General features: G+C 36.2%; 2 protein-coding genes across 4 annotated transcripts in view; one reads left to right on the top strand and one right to left on the bottom strand.

Annotated features, from left to right (window-relative positions):
* Window positions 1-19,306, bottom strand: part of SLF1 (SMC5-SMC6 complex localization factor 1) — a 94,973-nt gene extending 75,667 nt beyond the window's left edge. Inside the window, exons 1-4 of the mRNA XM_053586580.1 lie at window positions 19,196-19,306; window positions 9,418-9,531; window positions 9,165-9,240; window positions 7,825-8,065 (exon numbers count right to left, since the gene is read on the bottom strand). Coding sequence (XP_053442555.1) covers window positions 7,825-8,065; window positions 9,165-9,240; window positions 9,418-9,531 — 431 coding nt within the window. The 5' untranslated portion in view covers window positions 19,196-19,306. The remainder of the gene's footprint in view (window positions 1-7,824; window positions 8,066-9,164; window positions 9,241-9,417; window positions 9,532-19,195) is intronic.
* A 50-nt stretch (window positions 19,307-19,356) lies between these two features.
* KIAA0825 (KIAA0825 ortholog) overlaps window positions 19,357-27,384 on the top strand; it is a 498,502-nt gene continuing 490,474 nt past the window's right edge. For 2 of the 3 annotated variants that reach the window (XM_053586527.1, XM_053586542.1), the window contains exon 1: window positions 19,357-19,469. The gene's annotated coding sequence lies outside the window, so the exon portion shown is untranslated. The remainder of the gene's footprint in view (window positions 19,470-27,384) is intronic. The other variant, XM_053586532.1, reaches the window with a different exon arrangement.

Genomic DNA, 27,384 nt, shown 5'->3' on the forward strand with positions numbered 1-27,384 from the left:
CCTGCAGGACAGTAAAAAGTGAAATGATTTACTCAAAGTACACAATGAGAAAACCTAACCACTGAGAACACCCTTCCTGGCTACACTGTCCTTCAGAAATGAGAAAGAAAAATTTTGCCAAACAAAAACTAAGGAAGTTCATCACCACTAGGCTTGCCTTATAAAAATTACAAAAAGGAATACTTTAAGTTGTATCAAAAGGCTACTAATTAATAACATAAAATATATAAAAGTGCAAAACTCAACAATATAATATAAAGTTATATTCAGAATATTCTGGACCGAAATGGTGGTAAGCAAATTAATTTTCTTCCTAGTGCAGTGGTTAATAAAGCGATTATTAAAACACTTGTATTTAAAATTAATTACCAGGGAATACAAGTTACAAAATAATGCAAATGTTGACAATGAAAATATAAAGCGGGAGAAGAATTGTTATGTGATCAAAGTTATCTGTTATAAGATGTTGGCCAGGCATCTTGTCTAATGACCCTAGCATTCTGTGAGGCTGTGGAAGGAGGATTACTTTATGCTAGGAGTTCAAAACCAGGCCGAGGAAGAGTGAGGCCTTTTCTCTATAAAGAACAGAAAAATTATCCAGGCATAGGGGTGCCTGTAGGCCCAGCCATTAGAGATAAAGCAGGAGGATTTCTTAAGCACAGCAGTTTGAGGTTGCAGTGAGTTATAACATTACTGCACTTTAGCCAGGACTACAAAGCAGACACTGTCTTAAAAAAAAAAAAAAAAAAAAGAAGGAAAGAAAAGGATGTTTTATATAAGCCTCATGACAACCACATAGGAAAACCTACAGTAGATGCACAAAACATAAGTAGAATGAAATGAAAGTATTTAAATCACTACAGAAAAACCATCAAACCACAATGGAAAACAGAGGGGGGGGCGGAGAGAGGAAGGGAGAAAGAGGGAGAGAGGGAAAGAAAGAAAAAGGGGGGGAGAGGGGGAGGGTGATAGGGAGAGAAAAGAGAGAGAGGGAGAGGAGGAGAGGGAGGGAGAGCACAAGAGAAAGAGAGAGAAGGAAGGGGAAGAGGGGGAGGAAGAGAGGGGGAGAAAGCAAGAGAAAGTCAAAGAAGGGGGGAAGAAGGAGAGGAGGGGGGAGAGAGAGAGAGGGAGAAACAAGAGAGAGAGAAAGAAAGAGAAAGAAAGGGAGGGAGGGAGGAAGGAAATTTATATCCCAGCAGATAAGGAAACAAACTTGAACTACAACTGAGATCAAAACAGACTTATAAATAATATTTCATCCAAAAATAACAGAATATGCATTCTCTTCAAGTGTGCACAGAACATTCTCCAGAATACACGTTAGGACACAAAACATGTCTGAAAAAATTTAACAGAACTGAAATTATATCCACTATATTTATGACCCTCATGGTATGAAACAAAAAATGAGTAACAGGTGAAATCTTGGAAAATCCACAAATTCACAGAAAAAACAACATACAACAGTGCCAGGACTACAAAGCCAGACATTGTCTTAAAGAAAAAAAAAAAAAAGCAAATTCATGGTAAACTAACATATGAAAACTTACAGGATGCAGCAAAACTATTCTAGGCAGGAAATTCACAGCAATACATGATCATATAACAAAAACAAAGGTTTCAAATAAATAATCAAACAAATAAAACAGAGATGAAGAAAAAGAAAAAAGAATCAATCAAACAAGAAGTTGGTTTTTTGAAAAGATAAACAAAATCAGTAAACCACTAGCTAGACTACGAAAAAAAGAGAGAAGAATCAAAAAGTCAGAAATGAAAAAGGAATGATTACAACAGATACCACAGAAACACAAAGGACCAGTAAGAAATTACCATCAACAATTATACACCAAACTGGGTAATCCAGAAGAACTGAATCAATTCCTAAAATACACATAACCTACCACACTGATTCATAAAGAAAGAGAAAAAGTTTATGCATCAGTAACAAGTAAAGAGATTGAATCAGCAATTAAACATATCCCATGGAGAAAAAGCCCAGGGCCTGATGGCTTCACTGCTGAGTTCTACCACATACTAAGAAGAACTTAGACCAATTCTTTTCACATACTAAGAAGAACTTAGACCAATTCTTTTCAAACTCTTCCAAATTATTGAAGAGAAGGGAATATTTCTTAATTCTTTTCCTCTTTTCATGAGGCCAGCATTACCCTGATAGTAAAGGCAGATAAGAACATTACAAAAAAGAAAATTACAGGCCAATATCCTGATAAACATAGATACAAAAGTCCTCAATAAAATACTAGTAAACAGAATTCAAAAGCACATGACAAAAATCATTTACCACGATCAAGTGGGATTTATACCAGAAATGCAAGGATTGTTCAAAATAGACAAATCTATAAAGGTGACACATATTTACAGAATGAAGGACAAAAATCACAAGGTAACATTAGATAACAGAATAAGCATTTGACAAAAACAACATCTGCTCACAATAAAAACTCTCTATAAATTAGGCTTAGAAGGAACAGAACTCAACACCATAAAAGCCACATACGACAGGCCAGAAGCTAACATATTCAACAGTAAAAAGTTAAAAGCCTTTCCTCTAAGATCAAGCAAAAGAGAAGGATGCTCACTTTCCCCACTTCTATTCAATATAATACTGGAATTCCTTGCCAACCCAATTTAGACAAAAGAAAGAAATTAATCTAAATTAGAAAGAAAGAGCAGAAACTGTTACTGCTTGCTGAAAAATGATCTTATATATTGAAAACCCTAAAGATTCCACAAAAAAACTGTTACATGTAATAAACAAGTTATACAAATCTGTATGTAAAAACCAATAGCATTCCTACACAATAAAGTTTCCAAAAAAAAAAAACAATCAAGAGAATAATTCTATTTATAATAGCTACAACAAAAATATTTAGACATAAATTTAACCAAGAAGGTGAAAGACCTATACATTGAAAATCATAATGAAAAGATATACTATATTTATGGATTGGAAGAATACTGTTTAAACATCCATATTACCTAACACAATCCATACATTCAATGCCTTCTCTATCAAATTACGATGCCATTTTTCATAGAAATAGAAAAACAATTATTATTATTATTATTTTTTTGAGATAGTCTCACTTTGTCACCATCAGTAGAGTGCTGTAGCATCACAGTTCACAGCAACCTCAAATTCTTGGGCTCAGGCAGTACTCTTTCCTCAGCCTCCCAAGTAGCTGGGACTACAGGCACCCACCATAACACCCAGCTATTTTTTTGTTGTAGTTGTCATTGTTGTTTAGCTGGCCTGGGCTGGGTTCGAACCCACCAGCCTCTCGGTGTATGTAATCCAATGCTGTAACCATTGTGCTATGGGCACTGAGCCAGAAAAAACAATTCTAAACTTCATGCAGAGCCATAAAAGACCACAAAAATAGCCAAGGCAATCATGAGCAAAAGGAAAAAAACTGAAGGCATTATTAACACTACTAAATTGAACCCACACATGTATGGTCAATTAATTTTCAACAAAAGTGCCAAGAATACACAATGAGAAAGGTACAGATTCTTCAATAAATGATGTGGGGAAACTAGATACTTATATACGAAGAATGACATGGGACTTTTATACCATATACAAAAATTAGCTCTAGATGGATTAAAGACTTAAGAACTAAAACTGTAAAACTACTAGAACAAAACATAGTGGAAAAACTACAGAACACTAGTCTGGACAAAGACTTTTTGGTTTGACACCAAAAGCTCAGACAACAAAAACAAAAATATAAAAGCAAGATTGCACCAAACTAAAAAGCCTTTCATAGAAAAAGAAACAACAGAGTAGAAAGGCAATCTATGAAATGGAAGATACTTGTCAACCATATGTCAGAAAAATGGTTAATATCCAAGATATTAATCTATGATAAGAACTTAAACAACTCTACTACAAAAACAATAACCTGATTAAAAAATGGGTGAAGGACTGGAATACAACGTCTTAAGAAGTATAAATGGTCAACAGATAAATTTAAAAACTCAACATCACTAATGATTAGGAAATTGAAAATTAAATCTCACATCTGTCAAAATGGCTATTACCAAAAAAAATGAAAGAATGTGGAGAAAAGGGTACCCTAGTCCACTGCTGTTGGGAACATTACACAGCCGTTATGGAAAATAGTGTAAAGGTTCTTCAAAAAATTAAAAACAAAATTACTGTATGATGCAGCAATGGCACTTCTGGGTATATATCCAGAAGATTTGAAATTAGTATGTTAAATAGATATCTGCACTCCTATTTTTACCACAGCATTATTCACAACAGCCCAGTTATGGTATTAATCTACGTGTCCATTGACAGGTGACTATATAAAGAAGATGTCGCATACATATTCAATGGAATAGATACTATTTAGTGTTTAAAAAGAGAGAAACTGTGTCATTTATGACAACCTGGATGACATTGTCCTTAAGTGAAATAATCCAAGCACAGAAAGATAATCATTGTGTGTTTTCACTTATATGTGAAAACCTGAAAAAAAAAAAGAGCCCATAGAAACAGAGAGCAGAATAGTGGTCACTAGTGGCCAGAGAGTGTGGGAGAACGGAGATGCTGGTCAAAGGGCAAAATGTTTCAGTTGTACCAGAAGAATAAATGATAAGTATCTGGGGTAATGAAAATATAAATGAATAAAATTAGGGCCATTAAAACTACATGTGCAACTAAAACAGGTCTTCAAATAAATAAAGCTAAAATTGACACAACTACAAGGGATAATTACAAGTGACAATTACAGTTAGAAAATTAAAAATTAGCAAGTCAGGGGCGGTGCCTATGGCTCAGTGAGTAAGGTTCAGGCCCCATATACCGGAGGTGGCAGGTTCAAACCAGACCCTGGCCAAAAACTGCAAGGAAAAAAAAAAATAGTGTGTCAGTAATTGGTTGAAAAATATATAGAAAATCAGAAAGAATACAGAACAGTGAATAAGATCATCAAACAACCTAATTTAATTGACATGTATGCTCCATCTAACACTAGAATATACATTATTTTCAAGTATACATGGAACATCCATTCAAGACTATATTCAAGGTCATAAATCAACCTTAACAAATTGAAAAGGATGGAAATCACACAAAATTTGTTCTCTGATCACAACATAATTAAACTAGAAATCAACAGCAGAAAGATATTTGAAAGCCCTAAAAAATCTGGGTATTAAAGACTAAACTTGTAAATAACCAATGGAACATAGAAAAAATTAAAAGGGAAATTTAAACTACTCTGAACAGAACAGAAAGAAAACACAATCTGCATTTGTGGGATGTAAGTAATTTGCAGTAATTTGCAGCAGTAATTTGCAGCAATTAATAGAAAAGAAGTCTAAAATAAATCAATAATCTAAGCTTAAGGAGCTCAAAACAAAAGAAATTAACCCCAAGATAAGTAGGCAGGGCAGAAAGTTGGAAGAAAGGAAATAATTAAACCAACTACAGAAATCAGTGAAATAACAAGTAGACAAACAAGAGAGAAAATTAATGAAAGCAAAATGAATATTTAAATTTCAATTTCCAACTGTTCTTTGTGAATATTTAAGGATGCAATTAAATTTTACACAGTGATCTCCAATCTTGGGATCTTGTTGAATTCATTAATCATTTCCAATATCATTTTTTGAAAAGTTTTTTAGCATACAGCCATGTCTTTTAGAATTAAAGATAATTATTTTTATTTCTTTCTTGGGATCTTGTTGAATTCATTAATCATTTCCAGTATCATTTTTTGAAAAGTTTTTAGCATACAGCCATGTCTTTTAGAATTAAAGATAATTATTTTTATTTCTTTCTTCCTAATTTTATGGCTTTTCTTCCCTTTATTTTGGCTTTTTGCACTGGTTAGTAAAATGCTAAATAGAAATGGTCGGATATAGCATCCTTGTCTTATTCCCAATCGTGGGAGAAAAGGTCTTTTACCATTAACAATGATATTAAGCTTTGTATATTTTCAAAGATGCCATTTATCAGGTAAAGAATACAAAATGGATAATACACTATGATGTTCGGTTTATCTCAAGAATAAAAATTTAACATTTAAGAATCAATCAATATAATTCATCATATCATCTGAATAAAGGAGAAAAGCCAATTATTTCAACAGATTCAGATTAAAATTTTCAGAATAATCCATTTATGATAGTATCCCAACTCACCAAGTATGTAGAAATAAGTTCAACAAAGTATGTGCAAGATATATATAATAAAAACAATTAAACATTAGTGACAAAAATTAGAGAGGTAGAGTCCATTGATAGGACTCAAGATAATTAAAGTATCAATTCTTCCTAATTGACCTATAGATAAAATATAATCCCAATCAAAATACCACCTTGCATTTTTATAAAAATTGACAAGCTGATTCTAAACTATATTATGTAATAAAATACAAAGCACCGGGCAGTACCTGTGGCTCAAAGGGGTAGGGCACCAGCCCCATATGCCGGTGGCGGGTTCAAACCCTGCTCCGGCCAAAAAAACTGCAAAAAAAAAAAAAAAATACAAAGCACCCCAAATCACTTAATTAATTTTGAAAAAGACTAAGTTGAAGAACTCATACTACCTGATTTCAAGACTCAATATAAAAATACAGCAATCAAAACAGTGTGGTGTTCATACAGGAAGACATATAGATAATTGGGACCATACAGGAAGTCTATAAATAGACCACACATATCTGGTCCATTGACTTTCAACAAAAATGCCATCTGGTCCATTGACTTTCAACAAAAATGCCAAAAAACTTTAGAGCAGCTAACTCTCATACACTGCTACTGGAATGTAAAATGGTACTACTTTGAAAAACAGTTTGGCATTTTCATGTAATGTTAAATACACAACTGCTGTCTGAACAAGCAATTTCATTCCTAGATATTTCCCAAGAGAAATATAAACATGTCTATATAAATATTTGTGCTCAAATGTTCATTGCAGCTTAAGTAACATCAGCAAAGACCAAAACCAGCCCAAATGTCCACAAATACACGCATAAACAAAGACTGTGTGTGATACATCCATAGAGTGAAATACCACTCAGAAACAAAACGGAATGAAAAATGCTGACACACACAGCAATGAATCTCAAAAATACCATGATAGGCAAATGAACTCACATGTGAGTATGATCCTACTCATACGAAACTCTAAAGAATGACACATCTACCCTACTAGTGGGGCAATCAATGGGTTGCCTGGTATTGGTAGTACAGAATTAAATGTTCAAGGACACAAGGGAACATTATATAATGACTCACCAACATACACACTTAACATGGTTATCTATGAATTATATTTAAGTAAAGGAGACAAAAACTGCCCCCTAAATAAAAAGGAATGACAGTCTTAGAATGCAGTTTATCACACGAGAAGGTTTTTAAAAATATATAAAGGAGAATATGAGAGTATGATGGAAACAGTACGAACCACAAAGAGAAGACTACATAAATCCAGAAGAAAGCCTTTGTGATAATGTAATTACTTACTAGCAAAAATCTAAAAATACTTCCAAACTAAAAAATAAAATCTCCCAATTAATTTTTTTTAATAAAAATTTTGCTTGAGCTGGCCAAAAGTGGAAAGTAAAATAGAGATATCCAGAATAATCTAAAGCAGTATCATAAAATAGATTTTATTAGAGACACATACACTTAAATTAGTAGTACAGTTTACCTAGGAGATCAAGGAGTAAATTACCACAGCTCATTTGGACTAAATACTCACAATGAAACATAAAAAAAAGTATGCATACAAACCAAACTTGTTTTATCATTCATTGCTTTAGCTTTCAGATGATCGCATCATACCTTACAAGAGAATCACTTCTTTTGTCAGCTCTAACAAGGAGGACAACTTTCCATCTATGGAAAGCTCCTGGAGCACCAGTGCGTTTCAGTTCTTCACGCCATCTTTTGGGTGCAGATTGCATTTGAGGTGAATAATGGGAATCTTTTTCAATTTTATATCCCCATTCATAAGTTGTTTCATCAAGCCATCTGCCACTTTTGGCACTATGAATTATGTAGTCCTTAGTTAGTACCCACTTTCCTAGAAAGCAAATGAGTTTCAGTCAAAAAAGAACATTGGTTCTGATAAACAATAAGCCACAAAGATCAATTATCAAATAAAAGCCAACCTTTTCAACATGGGACTCAGAAGCTACACTGCCAAAATTATCTTCAAACTATGTTTTTTGATAGTGAGAAGCCTACATCACTGAACATTGTATGTAACCTTTTCCATGACATATAATGCCAAAAATTACTAAATAAAACATAAATCTAACATGTGAAAGTCCAAAATAAAATGTGGTATTACTTTAATTATTTTACTATCATTATTTACTATTTTAGGTTTGCTTAATATTCTCCCTCCTATGCTACAAACTTTCCCAATAATGTTCTTAGCACTATTATGCTTCATGAAACAAATTTATTGAGTTAGAAAATTTTTCAGGGCTTTTATTAACAGTTTCTTTGTCTAGGCAACAATGATCTTTTTAAACAACACGAACAATGTATGTTTTCATTGCAGAGTTAATAACGTGTTTTTCTGGTAAGTTAAATAACTAAAATAACTTGAGGCACATATACTTTTGTGGGTTTTTTGCCATCAGCAGACAAATGATATGTCAGATCAATCATAATTATAAAAGGCGTATCAATGATGACAAAGTGAGAGCGAAGACTAAGTCCTAATTTACGTTTACAGAATTTAATCTCTTCATACAATAAAATAGAACCACTACTGCTTCATAGCATGAATAGAAAGGGAAGCAGCAGAAAAAGAACAAAAGCTCTATTTCCAGTGATCAAAGAAAAGAAACTTGACTGAGAACAGCTGAGGCTTCAACAAAAGCTGAAGGTTTTGATATTTTGTGCCAATCTTTCTGCTAAATCATTTTTTTAAAGTAAAGCACTTGTATTAAATGTCTTTGGTGAAGTAAATAGTTTCACCTGTTTAACACATTTTTCATGTGCTACCAAATTTTACTCAGAAGAGGAATGAAGTAAAACTTATCAAACATTTTCAAAGAAAATCATAAAAACATATTTGACATAATAAACATGCTATCTTTCCAACAATTAAGATAATTTTTCTTTAATATGAAGCTTTTACTCAAGGGTGAGTAAGGCAGTTAACTTACCTGCTGCACAAGCCGCTAGAAATTTTTCACTCTTACACAGGCGTTCGGCTATAAGATGTGTGCAATTTTTGTATTTCTGTTGAGAAATATCCATACAAGAAATATTATTAAAGTAAGATTTCCTTTATAACACATCATTTTTATGTATATAATATTGAAGGTGGATTTCATCACTCTTATGCCAATATTTTTAAGATCTGATAATTTTTTAATTATGTTTTGAACATTCTGGTAACTTTGTTTCTGTACTCACCTCACTCTTAATAAAAGTGCAATCTAGTTTTAAAAGCAATTTGCCTAGAGCTTCTTTTTCTTCCATCTTAAATCCTGTCATTTGGATGATATGCTTTGGGGTACCATGTTCCATCTAACATAAATACACATACAGAAGACAACTTATGTTAAAGATATTATATACAGAGTTGACTTTATTATTTTTCTTAAGTATAAGTGCTAAAATACCAACTAAAACCATAAAACATGAAAGGTTTAATTGTAAACACCAATATTAAAAATATGTACATACAATATAAACTAATTTTAAAAGTTATAGCCTCAACATGAGATCTTAAATAAAGTAAGTTTTTTTTTGGGGGGGTGTTGAACATCGAAAGTCTACATTAGTACATTACTTGCCACTAAATAACACTGATGAATAAATATAATTCTTTAGAAAAGGATAAAAACTAATATAAACATTAATGTAGTAACAGTGGCTTTTATTTTATAAGTACTGTTGCTAAGGGCTTTTCAAACAAGCACACTTGGACAATGAAACAATCAGATTTTATATCGATTTTTAAAGGGTCTAAGGAAAGATACTAAAGAACAGGTGTAAGTCACTGGAAGAACTAACAGAACTCATGATGATCAACAGCATTTATATATAATAATTTAATAGGGTAGGTAAACATAATGATCCCACTCCCAATCTACCTTTCTTCACTTTGTGTTATAAACGTATTAATTTCATCACTTACAAGGTACACTGAAAAACTGAAAATCAGTTTTGTTTTGTTTTTTTTCTTGAGACAGAGCCTCAAGCTGTCGCCCTGGGTAGAGTGCTGTAGCGTCACAGCTCACAGCAACCTCCAACTCCTGGGCTCAAGCGATTCTCCTGCTTCTGCCTCCCAAGCAGTTGGGACAATAGGCGCCCACCACAACCCCCAGCTATTTGTTTTGGTTGCAGCCATCATTGCTGTTTGGCAGGCCCAGGCTGGATTCAAACCCACCAGCTCAGGTGTATGTGGCTGGCGCCAAGCCGTTTTGTTCTGTTTTTTGAGATAGAGTTTTACTTTGTCGTCCTTCGTAGAGTGCTGTGATGTCACAGCTCACAACAAACTCAAACTCTTGGGCTTAAGCAATTCTCCTGCCTCAGCCTCCCAAGTAGCTGGAACTACAAGCTCCTGCCACTAAAACTGGCTATTTTTTAAAAACAGGGTCTTGCTCTTGCTCAAGCTTGTCTTGAACTCCTGAGCTCAAGCAATCCGCCAGCCTCGGCCTCTCAAGTGCTAGGATTACAGGGGTGAGCCACTGCACTTGGCCTTGAAAATCAGCTTTTATCTAAGAGTTCACTTTCATAGAGACTTTAATCCATACTTAAAATGTAGTTCAAAAAGTACTTTGGGTTTAGGAGGTACATAACTCACATAATTTCTTTCTTTTTTTTTTTGGTGACAGAGTCTCACACTGTAACCTGACATCATGGCTCAGAGCAACCTCAAACTCCTGGGCTGAAGCAACCCTCTTGCTTCAGCCTCCTGAGTAGCTGGGACTATAGGTGCCCACCACAACGACCAGCTACTTTTTTCTATTTTTAGTAGAGACAGGGTCTCACCCTTGATTAGGCTGGTATTTCTAATTAGAATATAATTCTTTTTTTAACATGAGGTTAGAATCGTAGAATGGGATAGCATCTTAGAGAAAAATCTCATCCTTTACAGATAAGGGAAGTAGGGACTAGAGAAATCAGGGCAATTTTTCATTTCTCTAACAATTTCGTCACTGTAGCTGTGGATTAATATTTAACTAATGCCGCAGGCAGAGCAACAACTGCGGCTATTTTCAACTATCAAAGAAGCAATGGTTTCTTTCAACACATAAAAGTAAACTTCAAAAACTATTAACTGTCTGGGCACACCACTGATGAAGTGAAAAATGTTCTTTACAGAAATTCTATTTTCAGGGTGGCACCTGTGGCTCAAGGAGTAGGGTGCCAGCCCCATATACTCCCAGCCAAAAACTGCAAAAAAAAAAAAAAAAAAAAGAAATTCTGTTTTCAAAGACAAAGATATAATATATATTAATTAAAAGGTAGAGATTCACTTTGAATATTGAAAGAATGTCTCACTAGAAACAATCTAAAGCTTTATTCAGAATTAGAAGTGAACTTTAATTTCTCCTTACTTACAGTTTGTAAGAGGAACTTGAGCTAGGGTAGTGGTATTCCTAATTTCTCTACCCCTCCATCAATCCTCCCTTTAGGAGGAGCTCCTTGAGAGAACCCAATGGACATGCTTTATTCATTATATCTGCATATTTGCAAATAAGGTTCATATTAATGCTTTCTGACACATCCTAAGGGACTGCCAGTACCAATCATGCAATGCCTGTGTGAATAAGTGCATTCAGAGGTGATTACTAAGAAGCACTCTGAAGGTGCACAAAGCCACTTCCTTCAACCAATTTTTATCCAGTAAAAAAGCTGATGTTTTGACCTCTATTTGTCTGATTTTCCTATTTTTCAAATGACTCCAAAAGAGGCAAAGGGTATAATATATTAACCCTCTAAAACCCTAAAATTCAGATACAGAGCATGAGGAAAGTATCTTTAAAGATAAGGCTATTCAATGAAACAAATGCTTTGAAAAAAATGTTGTAAGAATTTGGTCTGGTCAGTATAAAATTATAAAGTGCACATAATAGAGGTTGGTCTCTTATGAAAAATTAATCATACATGTAAAATACTACCATCAGTAAATAAAATGTAAATAGTTTCTTGCATTAAGGAACTCTCTGCCATATAGTTTCTTAAAACTATAAGTTTATGTGGGTTAAATAACACGCAAGTAGTTCTTGTGTGTTAATACTCATTAATACAGACTGGCTGTATATATAAATATATATAAAACAAAAACTTTATAAAGAATATGCTCTGTTGTTAGAAATAACAATTTAGTCTAATTAAGAATACATATAAAGTCTCATGTAGACTAGAAATAATGATTTAGTCTGATGAAGAATACATATAAACACATATAATTCAGTCATAGGCAGATTATAAAGTACATGACCTTAACTAGGGAGAAATGCTGCTTTCATTTTTTGTAGGAAAGCACTTTTAAAAATCCTTTAAGCAAATTTCCTTCAGAAAGTAATAATAAAATTCAATATATCTGAGTATCATCTCTTGGTATTCAAACCATAATTTTTATAGTTCTTAAAAGCCACTGTTCATAGAGGAATACAACAGTTTTAGACATAAAAACTTTTCCTACTACTTGCATTTTATTTTATGGACTTAAAGAGTTTCAAAAGCTATTTAGTGGGCCATTTCAAAATATGTTGCCAAAGAAAGGAAGTATGAGTGGTTTCAAAATCTCTTAAATCTTGTCTATCTGGCTATTCTAAAATACTAATGTATAAAAATCAATGTTAAAAAATCAGAATATGTAGAAAGCAATAAAAAAACAAAACTGCTGCAATGCTGTAACCCAAAAATGCTTATTTAAAGCTTGTATTTTAAACTTTATTATTCTGCTTCTTAAAAATTAAATTATATATAGGAATACAGGGAAAAAATGATCATAATATGTTCCTCTTAAGAACTAATAGTTATTTTTCAATATGAATATTTATTAACAAGGTGATATTTTAACATATTTTGGTTTCATATAAAAACTATTAAATTATTTGACTTACTGGAGTCAATGTGTAAAGCAAAGTTTTCATTTTAAACATATTATCTAATTGTGGCGGCGCCTGTGGCTCAGTGAGTAGGGCGCCAGCCCCATATGCCGAGGGTGGCAGGTTCAAACCCAGCCCCGGCCAAACTGCAACAAAAAAATAGCCGGGCGTTGTGGCGGGCGCCTGTAGTCCCAGCTGCTGGGGAGGCTGAGGCAAGAGAATCGCGTAAGCCCAGGAGTTAGAGGTTGCTGTGAGCTGTGTGACGCCATGGCACTCTACCCGAGGGCGGTACAGTGAGACTCTGTCTCTACCAAAAAAAAAAAAAATAATGAAACCAATGTCATGGAAACAATCCCCGTTGTATACTTAACAACATTTTCTGTCAAATCAAGAGCCCAAGTGCACAATAGCAGAAATCAGGAAAGTCTTTTTAAGGTAATTTCTTTCCTTTGAAAATGCTCTATGTATGAAACTAAAATTAAATATGAAGAGGAAAGGGAAGTGAGAAACACAGGTGAAAGGACATCCTGATTCAAACATCATGGAAATACGTATTTGTTTGAAAATAAAACAGAACACAGGACACTTATTCACAAGTTTATCAAAAAAATTAGGCTATTAGAAAAACTCTAACAGAATCATGAATCCCAGCGATAGCACAAAATAACTAACAAAAATTTTGAGAACAAATTCCATTAATTAATCTAATAATAGCTTTACAAAATAAAATTTATCTACTTAAAGCCACAGAGTTTACATTTAGCAACAAACTAATGGCCTAGAATGGGGTGAGCTACCTGCAGCCTCAAACATGGCCCCTGAGATTGCCAAGTGTGGTCCCTCAACTAAATCCAAACTTCATAGAACAAATCCCTTTATTAAAAGGATTTGTTCTATAAAATTTTGACTTAGTCAAAAGGCTGCACTCAAGGATCCAGAAGACACATATTGCCCCAAGGCCACAGATTCCCCACCCCAACCAGGGTTAAGAAAACAATAAACAATAGCCAAATAGCCAATGAACCCAAAGAGAGCACTATAAAACTTGGTTTAATATATAACAATCACGCAGACAATTAAAAATCCCTAAAAGTGTGCTCAAGTTTTATGTAGGTGGTGTGTTTTGGGGTATGAAAGATCAAGAACTAACTTCAAGAAGTCTTCCAGCACAAGAAAGAATGCAAATACACCGTAATTGTTCCAGTAGTATTTCTAGAAAAATTATAGATATTTCTGGAACTTATGAGGGGTGTTCCTTGAATCATTCCCATAAAGATTCTACCCTAACACCCCCCAAAAGAGAAAAAAAGCAAAATAGCATTATTTTTGACAGTTAAATGTTTTCTTTTTACTGTCAAATAATTAAAAATATTACATTTTTAGTTACAAGAAATATTTTATTAGTCATATTTTAAAAAGTTTTGCACTCATTAAAAAAAATCAGTTACTTACCTTAAACCATATAACTCAAGAGAAAATGAATGTGAAAAGAGCTGGCCCTCATGAATAAACAAACAGCAAGCAACTGTCTCTGTGGTATGGACTTTCCCAAAATATCACCCACATGGGCCTATCCCTGATGCCTGAAATTCCTTCGCAGTTGGTGCCAGTCAGAAATGCAAATAACCCCCTATATCACTCATTATCTTAATTGAGAACATTTTATTATAAACTAGCTTTTTAGGTCCTTTGAATTCTTTACAATATAACATGTAGCTGAAACATGTTTAAAGAATATGACAGCACAGCTGGACTATGTTGAAAACAGAACTCAGAAAAGCAGAGGCAGGAATACAGATATGAACATAAAGATCTGGCTTGGGAGGAAGATGAAAGAATGGGGCACAACCTGTGGGAGAAAGTGGAAAGTGCTATAAAAAATAGAGGCAGAGTTGTTTAAAGAGGCTTTTGTAGGAAATAAGGATAAACCTTTCCCACTCTGCATCATAAATTCTCTTATAACCCACCCCATACGTAAAAGAACTTTGAGAATACAGAATACCTTATAAATAAAATGTACGTTATTATTAACTACAATAAATAAGAAACTTACTCAAAAAGCTTAACTTATATATTTATCTTTAAAAACTAAAGTTTCCCTCCCAAATAAGTTTTACAGGTTATTTGTCTATTAATACAAGCTTATTATCAAAATTTGAAAAATACTACAAAGTATGTAGTATATAAAAAGATTAAATTCATCTCTTAATACCTTCAGCCTATAATATCACTGTTAACATTTGGAAGGTTTTATATTTGTGTGAGAATACATTTATATAACAAAATTTATATATTATATAGTTCTGTACCTTAATTTTCATTCTCATCTTTTTTTTTTTTTTTTTAAAGAGAGTTAAGATCATGCTCTGTCTCCCAGACTGGAATGGAGGGGCCTTGATCACAGCTCACTGAAGCCTCAAACTCCTGGCCTCAAGTGATCCTCTTGCCTCAGCCTCCCAAGGAACTGGGACAATAGGCGTGCACCATTGCATCCAACTAATCTTTAAATTTTTGGTAGAGTCGGGATCTTGTTCTGTTGCTCTGTCAGTTCTTGAACTCCTGGCTTCAACCATCCTCTGATCCTCCTGCCTCTGTGGTGCCAGGATTACAGGCATGACTGACCCTGCATAACCTCATCATCATTTTTCCATGCCCCTTGGTATTCCTGGTTGTAAGGGCACATGATGAAAATTAGGGGGTTCACAATTTTCGTTATTTTAGTCAACTATTTTTATTACAAACCTACTTCTACAGTAAACTAAGGAAAATTATTTCAAACTCCTCTCTTCTGAAAAGCATATACCAAGCATTGAATGCAAATAACAGTTGCTTTAAAGAATTTGAAAGATATTCATGATTTTTCTTATCTCAAACATTGAACTGTGAAAGTAAACAAGTGTTAAAACTGAAAAGGGTCGAAGTGTTGGACCTCTGTTTCAAATACTACAAAAGGTACACACATAGCACTGTACTTACACTGTGTGTACAAAATACTGTTTGGCGATGAACACTGTAACTTCAAGTAGAGTTTAGAAATTCTCGTTCCTTTAGGCCTAGGAGCCAAATTAGGCCCTATTAATTTTATTCAGCTGGACTTTCGAATTTTCTTTTTTAAAAGACATTGTTTATTTCTTGTCCTACCCTTGAAAGATACTACATATATAAATATGTGTATTAATTATTTGACAGAGGTGTCCAGTGATGAGATTTGAGAGATGTTCTTACTTCCACGGCATTACTTGAGAAAGCAGCAGTCATTAGTCAGTCTCTTTCATGGTATACTACGCAGTAGAGGAAAGAAATGGAGAATGAGCCAATAAAGTGCCTGTGCTAAGAAAGAAATGAGAGGCCAAGGGGGCACATGGGGATGTTCAATCTATCTAATACTTAGTCTGGACAAGATATGTTACTGGGGATAAAAGGGTATCTTCAGACCAAGCTGGACAAGACAAGGTTCAGGAGGAAAAGAACAGATGGACAATAGATACGGTTAGCCATGGGGATGAATGCTCAAACCTGCTTTGGTATCCTAGGGATTGTACAGTGTAACTTTAAGGTTGAACAAGGAGGATTTAATTCTTATTGAAAACCTGTGGTCTATATACTTCATATATTAGCTCATTTCCATCTTCACAAGTAAGGGCTGTTTATCCTTTTATAGATGAGGACACTGGGAAATCTGAGTGATTAAAAAACTACCTCAACTGTACATAACAGTGGTGAAACCAGATTCAAAGATATGTCTGTTTCTGCAAAAATTACATGCCTTTCTACAGTACCAGCCAGACTTTCAGAATTTAGTCTAATGCTTTTAACCAGATTATAATTTTACAAAGTAATCTATTTTCAGCTAGTACAAGAGAAAGATACATTACATGAAAAGGCATCAATCTATGACAGCACACAGTACAAGGGTGGGAAGACATTCAGATCAGCAATATCACTTAAGAGATTTAAAAATAATTATAAATTATCTTCTAAAAGTAATCTGAATATCTAAAATTCCATAGCATTTCTAGGAACACTCTAAAGAGTGCCATCTTTCTTATTATTTTTTATTATTTTTCTCTCAAAATGAATTTGGTATCAACGAATCATTAAAGTAATTCGTGTAAGTTTTCTTCCTCATCAAAAATAACAGAAGTGTATTTTTAATTTCAAAGTAATTTTTATAGAAAGTATAAATTAAGGAACCTTAAAGTTCCAGGGTTATTCTACTAAAAGTAGTGACATGTCCTTACAACGTTAGAATTTGTACATAGTATATTTTTACAACATATATTCTCTATGAGAGACTCAAATTACAGGAGTAAGAGGTAATGTTTCAACTTAGTTGTATTTCTGAGGAAGAGGATTCTTCAGTTTGTTTAGGTTTTATTATTCAAAGTCTACAAAAATCATTGGTTTTATTTTTTAAGAGTTTTGTTCAAATGGTGAAACTTTAGAGTAATATAATCAAGATACATATATAAGGAAAATGTCTACTTAAATAAAGCTATACTGTAGGGCGGTGCCTGTGGCTCAGTGAGTAGGGCGCCGGCCCCATATGCCGAGGGTGGTGGGTTCAAACCCAGCCCCGGCCAAACTGCAACAGAAAAATAGCCGGGCGTTGTGGCGGGCGCCTGTAGTCCCAGCTGCTTGGGAGGCTGAGGCAAGAGAATCTGGTAAGCCCAAGAGTTAGAGGTTGCTGTCAGCCATGTGACACCACGGCACTCTACCTGAGGGTGGTACAGTGAGACTCTCTCTCTACAAAAAAAAAAAAAAGCTATACTATAGGTTTCCTAAAAACCAATGTTTTTGCACATCAGTGGAAACGGTGGGTGTCTACTATGAAATCTTAACAAGTTCTGAAATTTGATTATGAAAAATAACCACATTTCAAACTCCTTCACATAATTTATACTTTCTGCTTTGGAGGGAGCAAGAAAGTGTTAAGAGTATATACCTGAACTTCATTTAATAAGGCATAAGAAAATCTGGATTTAGAAAATAGACCTAATAGGGGTTTGTTTGTATTATTGAAGGTTGTCTTTACAATATTATTTAAACACTGATGTATTTTAACATCCTAGTTCCTTTAACATTCTTTGAGTTAACTTAAAAATAATCAAATTTCTTCCCTTATATAAATCCACCTGTAACTACCTACTTATGTACTGAACACCTGCCACACTGGTTAATCAAACTTTCCAACAATGGGAACATCTTGCATATCAACTATTTATTTCTAGGAATTGAAGCGTAAAGGAATAATATAAACCACAAAGTCCACAAGGCACATTTGCCTGTCACATGTCTGTAAATTAAGTTGAAATGTTCATTACCAATGTCTAACAGAAATTTTTTTTTTTTTGCTTTTTGTATAGGTCATTCGTCAAAACAGAGCTTGACGCCTCCAAAATCAAGCTCCATATAACTCCTAAGTCAGATACTGATAAGAAGTAGCCAAAGCAGATCAAATTTTGTCAATATTTAGAGGCTTTGAAAGTGGAAAAAAATTTCAGGATAACCACTTAAGTTTTGTTCCAAGGTGTCTGAGATATAATCCCCAGGAACACAGATGCTTCCTTCAGGGAAACGCGTGTGCGTGTGCGTGTTTGAAGGCCTTTGGTAGCCACGGAGATGTCGAGGTTTGGATAAGTTACAAAATTCTACTGGGGAGAAAAGAATGACACAATTTTCCTCGTCACAGGAAGGTGGGCCTGATGGATCCCAGCCTCCTGCACTGCCTCTCCGTTATGGAGAGCAGCCAAGGCTCTGAATAGGGAGAGGCGTCCCAGCCGGTTCTATGGAAACGAGAGACGCGGGTGGCCTAGCACTTCCTAGGCGGGGACCGAGCTGCCGAGCAGCGCCAGACGGAGGCCGGGGAGCGGCTCCGCAGAGGCGCGGCACGGGCGGAGTCTGGCCGCAGCCCGCCGACGGCGGCGCCGAGAACGGCGACAGACCGTGGGGACCAACCGCAGCTGCGGAAAGCACGAGAGCCTGGCACAGTCGCCGCTCACCCCAGCCCCTTCCCAGCCTCACAGCCGGGGACGGCAGAAACTTCGAGGGCACGGCGGGGGAAGAAACATTCCCACAGAGTCAGGGGGAATGGCCACTGTGTCTTCCGAGCTGAGCCCCTTTACCTTCCCGGCCGGAGTGTCCGGGCTGCTCCCGTCGGATGGCGGCGGCGGCAGCAGAGACGACGACTGCCGCTGCAGCGCTCGCTGCCTCACTAATCCGGGCTCTGGGTAATAATTTCCCGCCGCGCGCTAGGCCGCCCCGGAAGTATTAGTACTATATCCGGGTGGTTGTCAGTGACGCTCGGGAGCCGTCGCCAGGGTGGTCTAGCGTATGCTGGGCTTGACTCTGGCGGGTGGGTCAGGCTTCTGCTAGTTCAGCGCCAGAGCTGTAAGACTGGTGAGTGATTCTACTGGGTTATCTCTTGAGGCTGTATTTCTGACCATTTGGGGTTCGGTGCAGCATCTTGGCTGGGTCGAGGAGTAGACGAAGGTTGAACCCGGAGTCCCATCCAGCCCCGCAGCGCGTGGCCCTGTTTGCCTGGAGAAGGCCCTTGGGATACCGCTTACCAACCGTCTTCTCCCCTCGCAACAGCTGTCTCCAACTTGAAACTCAGACGACCTTGGATCATCCAGATGTCCCTGGATGAGGCCTAAGACACTGTGTACCGTGACTGGCTTGGTGCCGAGTCTTTCTACCAATGATCAAGGACTGTGCTTACTATCTCTCTTGGGCAAGGTCTGATCACCCCTGATTCTCGAGAGCTACTTTACCATTCTTTCCCTGAGTACTATTTCCGTTGTTCTGGAGTGCAGTACCTGGCAAGTAGGCAGTCGGCTGGAAAGGCATCTTTTACAAACATTTGGGAAGTGGGATGAGGGGGTTGTTCCTGATGGAGAATTAGTCGAACGTTCTCAAAGACCAAGAGTCTTTGTTTTCCTTGCTGCTATGAATTAGTGATATGAGACCAAGCTTATAATTTCATGCATGGGCTTTAGATGCAAGTTTTACCTTTTGGAAACAAGTAATAGGTAAATAGGTGTGCGAGAATTTCAGAATGGAATACTCGGGCTCTGCCTCAGGTTTCCTCCATAATGAAGGATTCAGGAGAATTTTTGGAAAGTGGCACCCAGAATAGTTGTAAAGAGAAATTGCTTCCAAAAAGTGAACTATATTGCTTCCAAAAGGGGGATAATAGTTCACTAGAGACAGCAAATGGGCCTCCATTGCCAGGGCAGGTAGGTAAAGCGACTACAGCCATGCTTTTCTTTCTTTATTTCTTTTTTTTTTTTTTTAACCAGCAATGACGCCAATAAGTCACTGGACCTTTATGAGCTTATGGTTTGTGTGTAAAGTGGATCAACAGGACTGCTGTTAGGGTTAATTGAGGTGACATATAAAGCCTCAAACACATTACCTGCCACGTAGTTGCCATTAAATAAATATTGTCTTTCTTCCCTAAATCTTGTGAGGATATTAGTGGATATAAAAATGCTTTATAAATTAGGCAAAGATGAAGGACCCTCTCACTTATAGTCTATACAAGAGAGGTATCATTAACATATGCAAATAGTTATTAGACAAGGGACACTTTACATATGTCATTGGACATAAAAATATGATGGGAATGTAGAGAAAAAGAAATTTTTCCTCTAGGAGGGTGGATGAGGAAAGATCTCATAATGAAGGTATACTGAATTTGGGACCTATGGAATGGTGTGGATTTGGGCAGGCAGACAAGAGGGAAGAGTGTTCTATTGAAGATGCAAAGGTGTCTGAAAAGAGACAAGTGTTTAATTCATTAAGGAATGAACGGTAATAATAAAGCTAAAGTACCAAGCCAAGTTTAGGAATAGCTGTAGATAACTGTGTGGACAAGTTAGAAATGTTACACTTTTCACAATAAGCAATGATTTGTGTGTATAACCAGGTAAAGTGGAGGGTTTGTTTTCTTTGCTATGAAAAAGAATGCCTATTAACAGAAATGTTATAGTATACAAATAAGCCACGAAAATTGCTTATAATATCACCACTCAGAAATAACCACTTACCATTTTTCTCTGTATTATTACAGATGTGTGTATTTATTTATTTAGACAGAGTCTTACTTTGTCACCTTGGGTAGAGTACTGTGGCGTCATAACTCATAGCAACCTCAAACTCTTGGGCTCAAGCTGTTCTCTCGCCTCATTCTCCCAAGTACCTGGGACTATAGGCAGCTGCCCCAACTCCCAGCTATTTGTAGAGATGGGGTCTCGCTCTAGCTCAGGCTGGTCTTGAATCTGTGAGCTCAGGCAATCCACCCACCTTGGCCTCCCAGAGTGCTAGGATTACAGATGTGAGCCACCACGCCTGGCCAGATGTGTGTTTTTAAAGTAAAAATGATATATACAGACTGTATTGTAACCTTTTTCCCCATCTCATGTACCATTTATCTTTCTGTGTCAATATAGTTATATAATTTTTAGGGTCTGCACACTGTTCCGTTTTATGGATATAACTTTTAAACAACTCCCCTCTGTTAAACAATGGGGAAAGAAACGTTTTTATGGTAAAATATTTTGACATATATATATTTCCTTTTTATAAATTGTAGAATGAGAACTAGTGACCCCATAGGTCATAAACCCATAATACATGTGATTCATATTGCTGCATTAATCAAATTTTTAATTTCTTTTTACCACATCTATTTAACCCTTTGCTTGTGGCATATTCAGAAATGAAACAAACCAACTGAGGCATGTAGGGATCACAACCACCATCAGGTTGCATGGCACACTGCTGGCCACTCTTTGCTTTCTTACTAATCAAAATAATTGACCCATGTTGGGTTCAGTTTCAGTATTTTTATGTTTAAAAAAAATAATGTGCAAACAAAAAAATTTAATAGGAAATAATAAAGCTTTGCCATATCATTTAAAATTTAAATTTGAGATATGTTCTATACTCTCATTTTCCAAATCAGATTCTGAGGTACTCTCTAGTTTGTTTTTTGTGAGAAGTATTTTTAAAGCTACCTCTATGTGCATATTCTCCAACAATGATCGAGTCTTCTGAACTTGATGACTCCAAATTTATTGTACTCCATATTTATATATACTCCCACAAGAATCCACTATTTGAGCAAAAAATGTTTCAGGCACAACTGTGAAAATTATTGCCAACAATGTGTATGATGTTCAGACTCAAGTCAGGTAATGTAACAGTGATGTGTGTCGTCAAGTTCTTGTTTGTAAAATGAAGAACGCCATAGGTGTGGTTCTCACCAAATGAAGCTTGTTTGAATGCTTATATTTGACTGTGTTATTCACAGTCAAAAGGTTAAACTTGATGCAAAATTCAAAGGTAAAACGAGTATGTAATGAGACATTAGCTTCACTCTCATCCCTTTAAGCTGGTGTATACAGCACCTTGTAAGTACTAGGAAAAGGCATCCCTTTCTTAAGGATCCTTAACTCTTGGTTGGACACACACTGTTTGGATAACTAATGCTACTTTTGTAATGATTGGGAAAGGTATCCTTTCATCTGTGGGCCACCAGAGTATGGACTGGATTTCATCCCCCTTGTTTGAGTACTTTTATAAAGAGCACAATCCACACAACCCATGAGGTAGCCCAGCCACAGTGTTTTGTTCTCCAGAGGCTCCAAGTACAACTGGTTTCTTGAGAATCTTTCAAAAGATAAGAGATTGGCTTTTCATCTTCTCTGTGGCTTCAGATAAACATCTTACATCCCATCCCCATCTGTGTGGATATAGGTATGTGTGTTAGGTAAGTTAAGGTCTTAGGCAACATTGCTAACAGTCATGTCCCTGTAGGGAGCACTGGAGTGAAAAAAGGGTGAATCAATCAAGGAAGATGCGGCCAGATCTCTACTGCTGCACACACACACACACACACACACACACACTTGTTTTTCTCTTCTCTCTTCAGCTCCCTGAATATGTACAGGTGGACTAGCTCATCCTGCAATGTATGGTTTCTACCTTCTCTGGCTCTTTTAAGCACATCAGCAGGCAGCCCATATGTACGCTCCACTTGGTAGTCAGGTAGAACATCCAAATGAGTCAGTCCTACGTGAGCATTCCACTGCTTTTGGGCTCTGACAGGCATTCTAACCTTAACACTTAAAGCTCACATACAAACTTTGTTCACATACAGAGGCCAAGTCAAACTTTAATGCATCTTTATAGACATATCTCATATAAAAAGTTTTAATGGGTAAAATAGTAGCTAAAAAAGAGATAATTGCCATTTTGATTAATTGGGGAATGTAGTATAATGTAAACAGCTGAAATAAGAAGTTTGAGCCTTAACTCATGAACTTATGTAATTATGATCTTAAATTACTTAAATTTTCTGAGCCACAATTTTTCATCTGTAAAATGGTGATAATAACATGAATTTACTAGGATTAAAAAATTATGTGTGGAAGTATACATAGAAGCATCAGGAAAGATTAGGGGTCTATTTCCTTTTTGTAAAAAATCAAGTTGTTTTAAAATAGGGTCTGTGGCTCCAATTGTGAAGTCAAACAAACTTGTCACTTGTAGTATGATGTTGGAAGATTACTTTTCTACTCTGTTTCCTTATTTCTAAAATGGGAATAATGTATTTATAGTGTTTTTGTGATGATTAAATTAAATAATGCATGCATAGAGGTTAGTATGGTGGCCAGTGCTGTTAGCACTTTGTCCACATTTCCCAAGAAGCAGTGCCAAGAGAGGATGATATGTACAAGAGGTTTATTGGGGAAATTGCCTGTGGAGGAGAGGTGTGCCCCCCGGCCCCAGGCAGGGCTGACAGCCTGTTACAGGGAAGGAAGGAAAGAGAGGAGAGTGACGAGAATCTCTAACTTCACACTTTCACACTGTTCTTTGTTTTTTTTTTTTTGTAGAGATAGAGTCTCGCTTTATGGCCCTTGGTAGAGTGCCGTAGCCTCACACAGCTCACAGCAACCTCCAACTCCTGGGCTTAAGCAATTCTCTTGGCTCAGCCTCCCGAGTAGCTGGGACTACAGGCGCCCGCCACAACGCCCAGCTATTTTTTGGTTGCAGTTTGGCCCGGGCCGGTTTTGAACCCGCCACCCTCGGTATATGGGGCCTGCGCCCTACCGACTGAGCCACAGGCGCCGCCCAACTTCACACTGTTCTAAGAGAGTTTCAAAGAGGCCCGTGGGGAGTCCTAAAGCCAAAGGCATCCATTAGAGGAATCCCCTGTTGCCACAGTACTCAATATGATGTTAGTTATTAGTCAAAAGGGTCAGCAGTTGTCAGATGCTAAAATTCATGTGTGTTTGAATTTCAACTTTTGAATTTTACTTCAAGGAAAGTACAGTCCCTACAAAAGTAGGGATACTTTTGTATCAATACTAGACACTGACATTCAAAGTTTGACAGTGTTGAATTCAACATTGACAGTGTCAATACTAGACATGGACATTCAACATTTAAGGCATGTGTTCTTACACTAACTTCCTATAATTTATGGTAGTTTCCTTAGTCAGAAGAGCAGTTGAAAATTGCAAATATTAGTTAAGCAACTGATTTTTGACACTCAGTAGTTAAACACAAACTACAGTCTAAATTTCTGAATTCAAATACCCAATAAATATAACATCAGTGTTATATAGCTAAATAACGTTAGTATCCATAGTTTCAATATTATCCTAAAGCTTGAATGTCTATTTGCCTCTCGACCAAAGATACCTCTGTGGCTAAAAAGATAAAAAAAAATTGCAGTATTAGAGTTTTATAACGACACATTTATTTATTTATTTAGTTTTTGAGACAGAGTCTCAAGCTTGTCACCCTGGGTAGAGTGCTGTGGCATCACAGCTCACAGCAACCTCAAACTCTTGGGCTCACGTGATTTGCTTGCTTGTCCTCCCAAGTAGCTGGGACTATAGGCACCTGCCATAACAACTGCCTATTTTTAGAGACCAGGTCTAGCTCTGGCTCAGGTTGGTCTCGAACCATGAGCGCAGGCAATCCACCAGTCTTGGCCTCCCAAGTGCTAGGGTTACAGGGGTGAACCACCGTTTCCGGCCCCCTTCTCCCACATTTTTGTTGTTTTTATTAAGCAAATGTAAGGATTCATCAATTCAGTACTTTTCAGATGGCAGCTAGGTGGTCAGTGACCTAACAGTTATGTTTCAGATATAGGTGTTTTCAGGATTTGAAAATAAAATGTATTTGTTACTAGGAATCACAGTTGAATTTGAAAGCCGTTAATTTAGATTAATTTCTTTATCATACATGAGGAAATGAAGACTAAAGAAGTGATAGAACTTGTCTAGAAAACTCAGGAGCCAGAAAAGACTTCATGTTTGCCCTACAAAGGGCGCATGATTACTATAGTTGGTTAATGTGATACTACTTTTACGACACTTTATTTGTTGGCTAAGAGTTACCAAAAAAGAGCTCTTCTCTAACTCTGGCCATTGGGTATTGGTGGGTGGTGGTGGTGAGGGCGTTGTACAGCCTCAGTCCTTTGTAGCAGTCCGTAGCCATGTCATGTAAGCTGAACTTTCGATCCATTTTCCCTCCAGGGAGCACAGCTAATTCAGCAGTTTAAGTCTGGACTTCACTCAGTTGAAACTGAGGAGAGAAAGGAGCTTGTTTTGAGGAGCATTTTATACCTTATATGATAGCGATATGGTCTGAATTTTTAGTAATACTAGTGAATATTTTGTGCTTCATTGTGTCATGACATTTTTTTTACCCATTTGTTGCTTTTTAAAACTTTAGCTCATCCAGTGTTTTGCACTTTTAAAAGTTTTGTGTATAATCATGTATTGTATTCCTTTAAAAATTTTTGGATATATCATTTTGTCCTTCTCTAGTACATATTCATGCTTTCCTCCAGAAATCTCCATGGGCAGTTTAGGCTCCTAACAGGTGATCCAGTCTGCCTCCTGTTATTCAGAGCTTTGACTGGGAAAGAGTCTGGGAATGGGACTTTTTGTACATGCAGTCCTCCTGGGCTCTGTTTTTATATTGCCTTCTGTACTCTGATTTTCTCGAGGTTACCTATACTTATTTTTGATTAACTTTACTTGGTCATTATCTTTTTGGGGTTTTCCCATTTGTTCTTACTCAGCAATTATCAATCTTTGGTTTCTTAAAAATTATTGAGTTATAAAAAATTATTACAATTTTAAAAAATTACTGAGTTATTAAAGAGTTTTTATTTATTTACTTATATCAACTTGCATTTATTATATTATAAATTGAAATTAAGTGTTTGAAAATATTTAATTAAATAATAAACCATTATGGGTGGTGCCCATAGCTCAGTGGGTAAGGTGCCAGCTACATACAACAAAGCTGGTGGGTTTAAACCTGACCTGCGCCAGCTAAAACAACATTGACAACCACAACAACAAAAAGAAAAAGAAAATAGCCAGGTGTGTGGCAGGCGCATGTAGTCCCAGCTACTTGGAGGCTGAGGCAAGAAAATTGTTTAACCCCAAGAGATTGAGGTTACTGTGAGCTGTGACTCCACAGCACTCTATTGGGCAACAGCTTGAGACTCTATCTCAAAAATAATAATAATAATACTGAACCATTACATGTTAACATAAATAGCATTTTTAGAAAATACATATGCTTTTCCAAAGTATTTTTGTGGAAGAGAGGCATTCTTTTATATCTTGCAGATCTCTTTGATGTCTGGCTCAATACAGTCTGGTCATGATTTTCCAGATCTTAATAGATTTCTTTTTTTTTTTTTTTTGGTTTTTGGCCGGGGCTAGGTTTGAACCTGCCACCTCCGGCCTTAATAGATTTCTTTATGTAACATAAAAGAACTTACATTTGTTAGTATCATCAGCAGTCTCATCAAGAAAATCTTTAAAATATTGGGAAATTGATAGTATACAAATTTTCCAAAATTCTAATTTTTGCTTTGAGAGCTAAAATTTTCTCATTGACAACAAATACTGTCTAACGTTTTCCTTGAAGTAACAGGCCAATTTGATTAATTTTAAGGAAATATATAATGTACACAAAGATTGAGTTAATAAAATTAGTAAATTGTACTGCTTCATCAAAGACATTATTTAGGAAACCTGGTATTATTTATTTATTCCATGTGTGGTAGTGAAAAGATATGAGCACTCTTATAGGCAGGATAATGACCCCCCCAAAGATGCCCATATCCTAATCCCGAGAACCTGTGAATGTTATGTCACATGGCAAAAGTGAATTAAGTCGCAAAGAGAATTAAGGTTGCCATTCAGTTTACCTTAACATGGTGAGATTATCCTGAACTATCCAATTGGGCCCAGTGTAATTACAAGGATTCTCA

The sequence above is a fragment of the Nycticebus coucang genome, chromosome 1 (genome assembly GCF_027406575.1).
Source record: "Nycticebus coucang isolate mNycCou1 chromosome 1, mNycCou1.pri, whole genome shotgun sequence".
Lineage (NCBI taxonomy): Eukaryota > Metazoa > Chordata > Mammalia > Primates > Lorisidae > Nycticebus > Nycticebus coucang.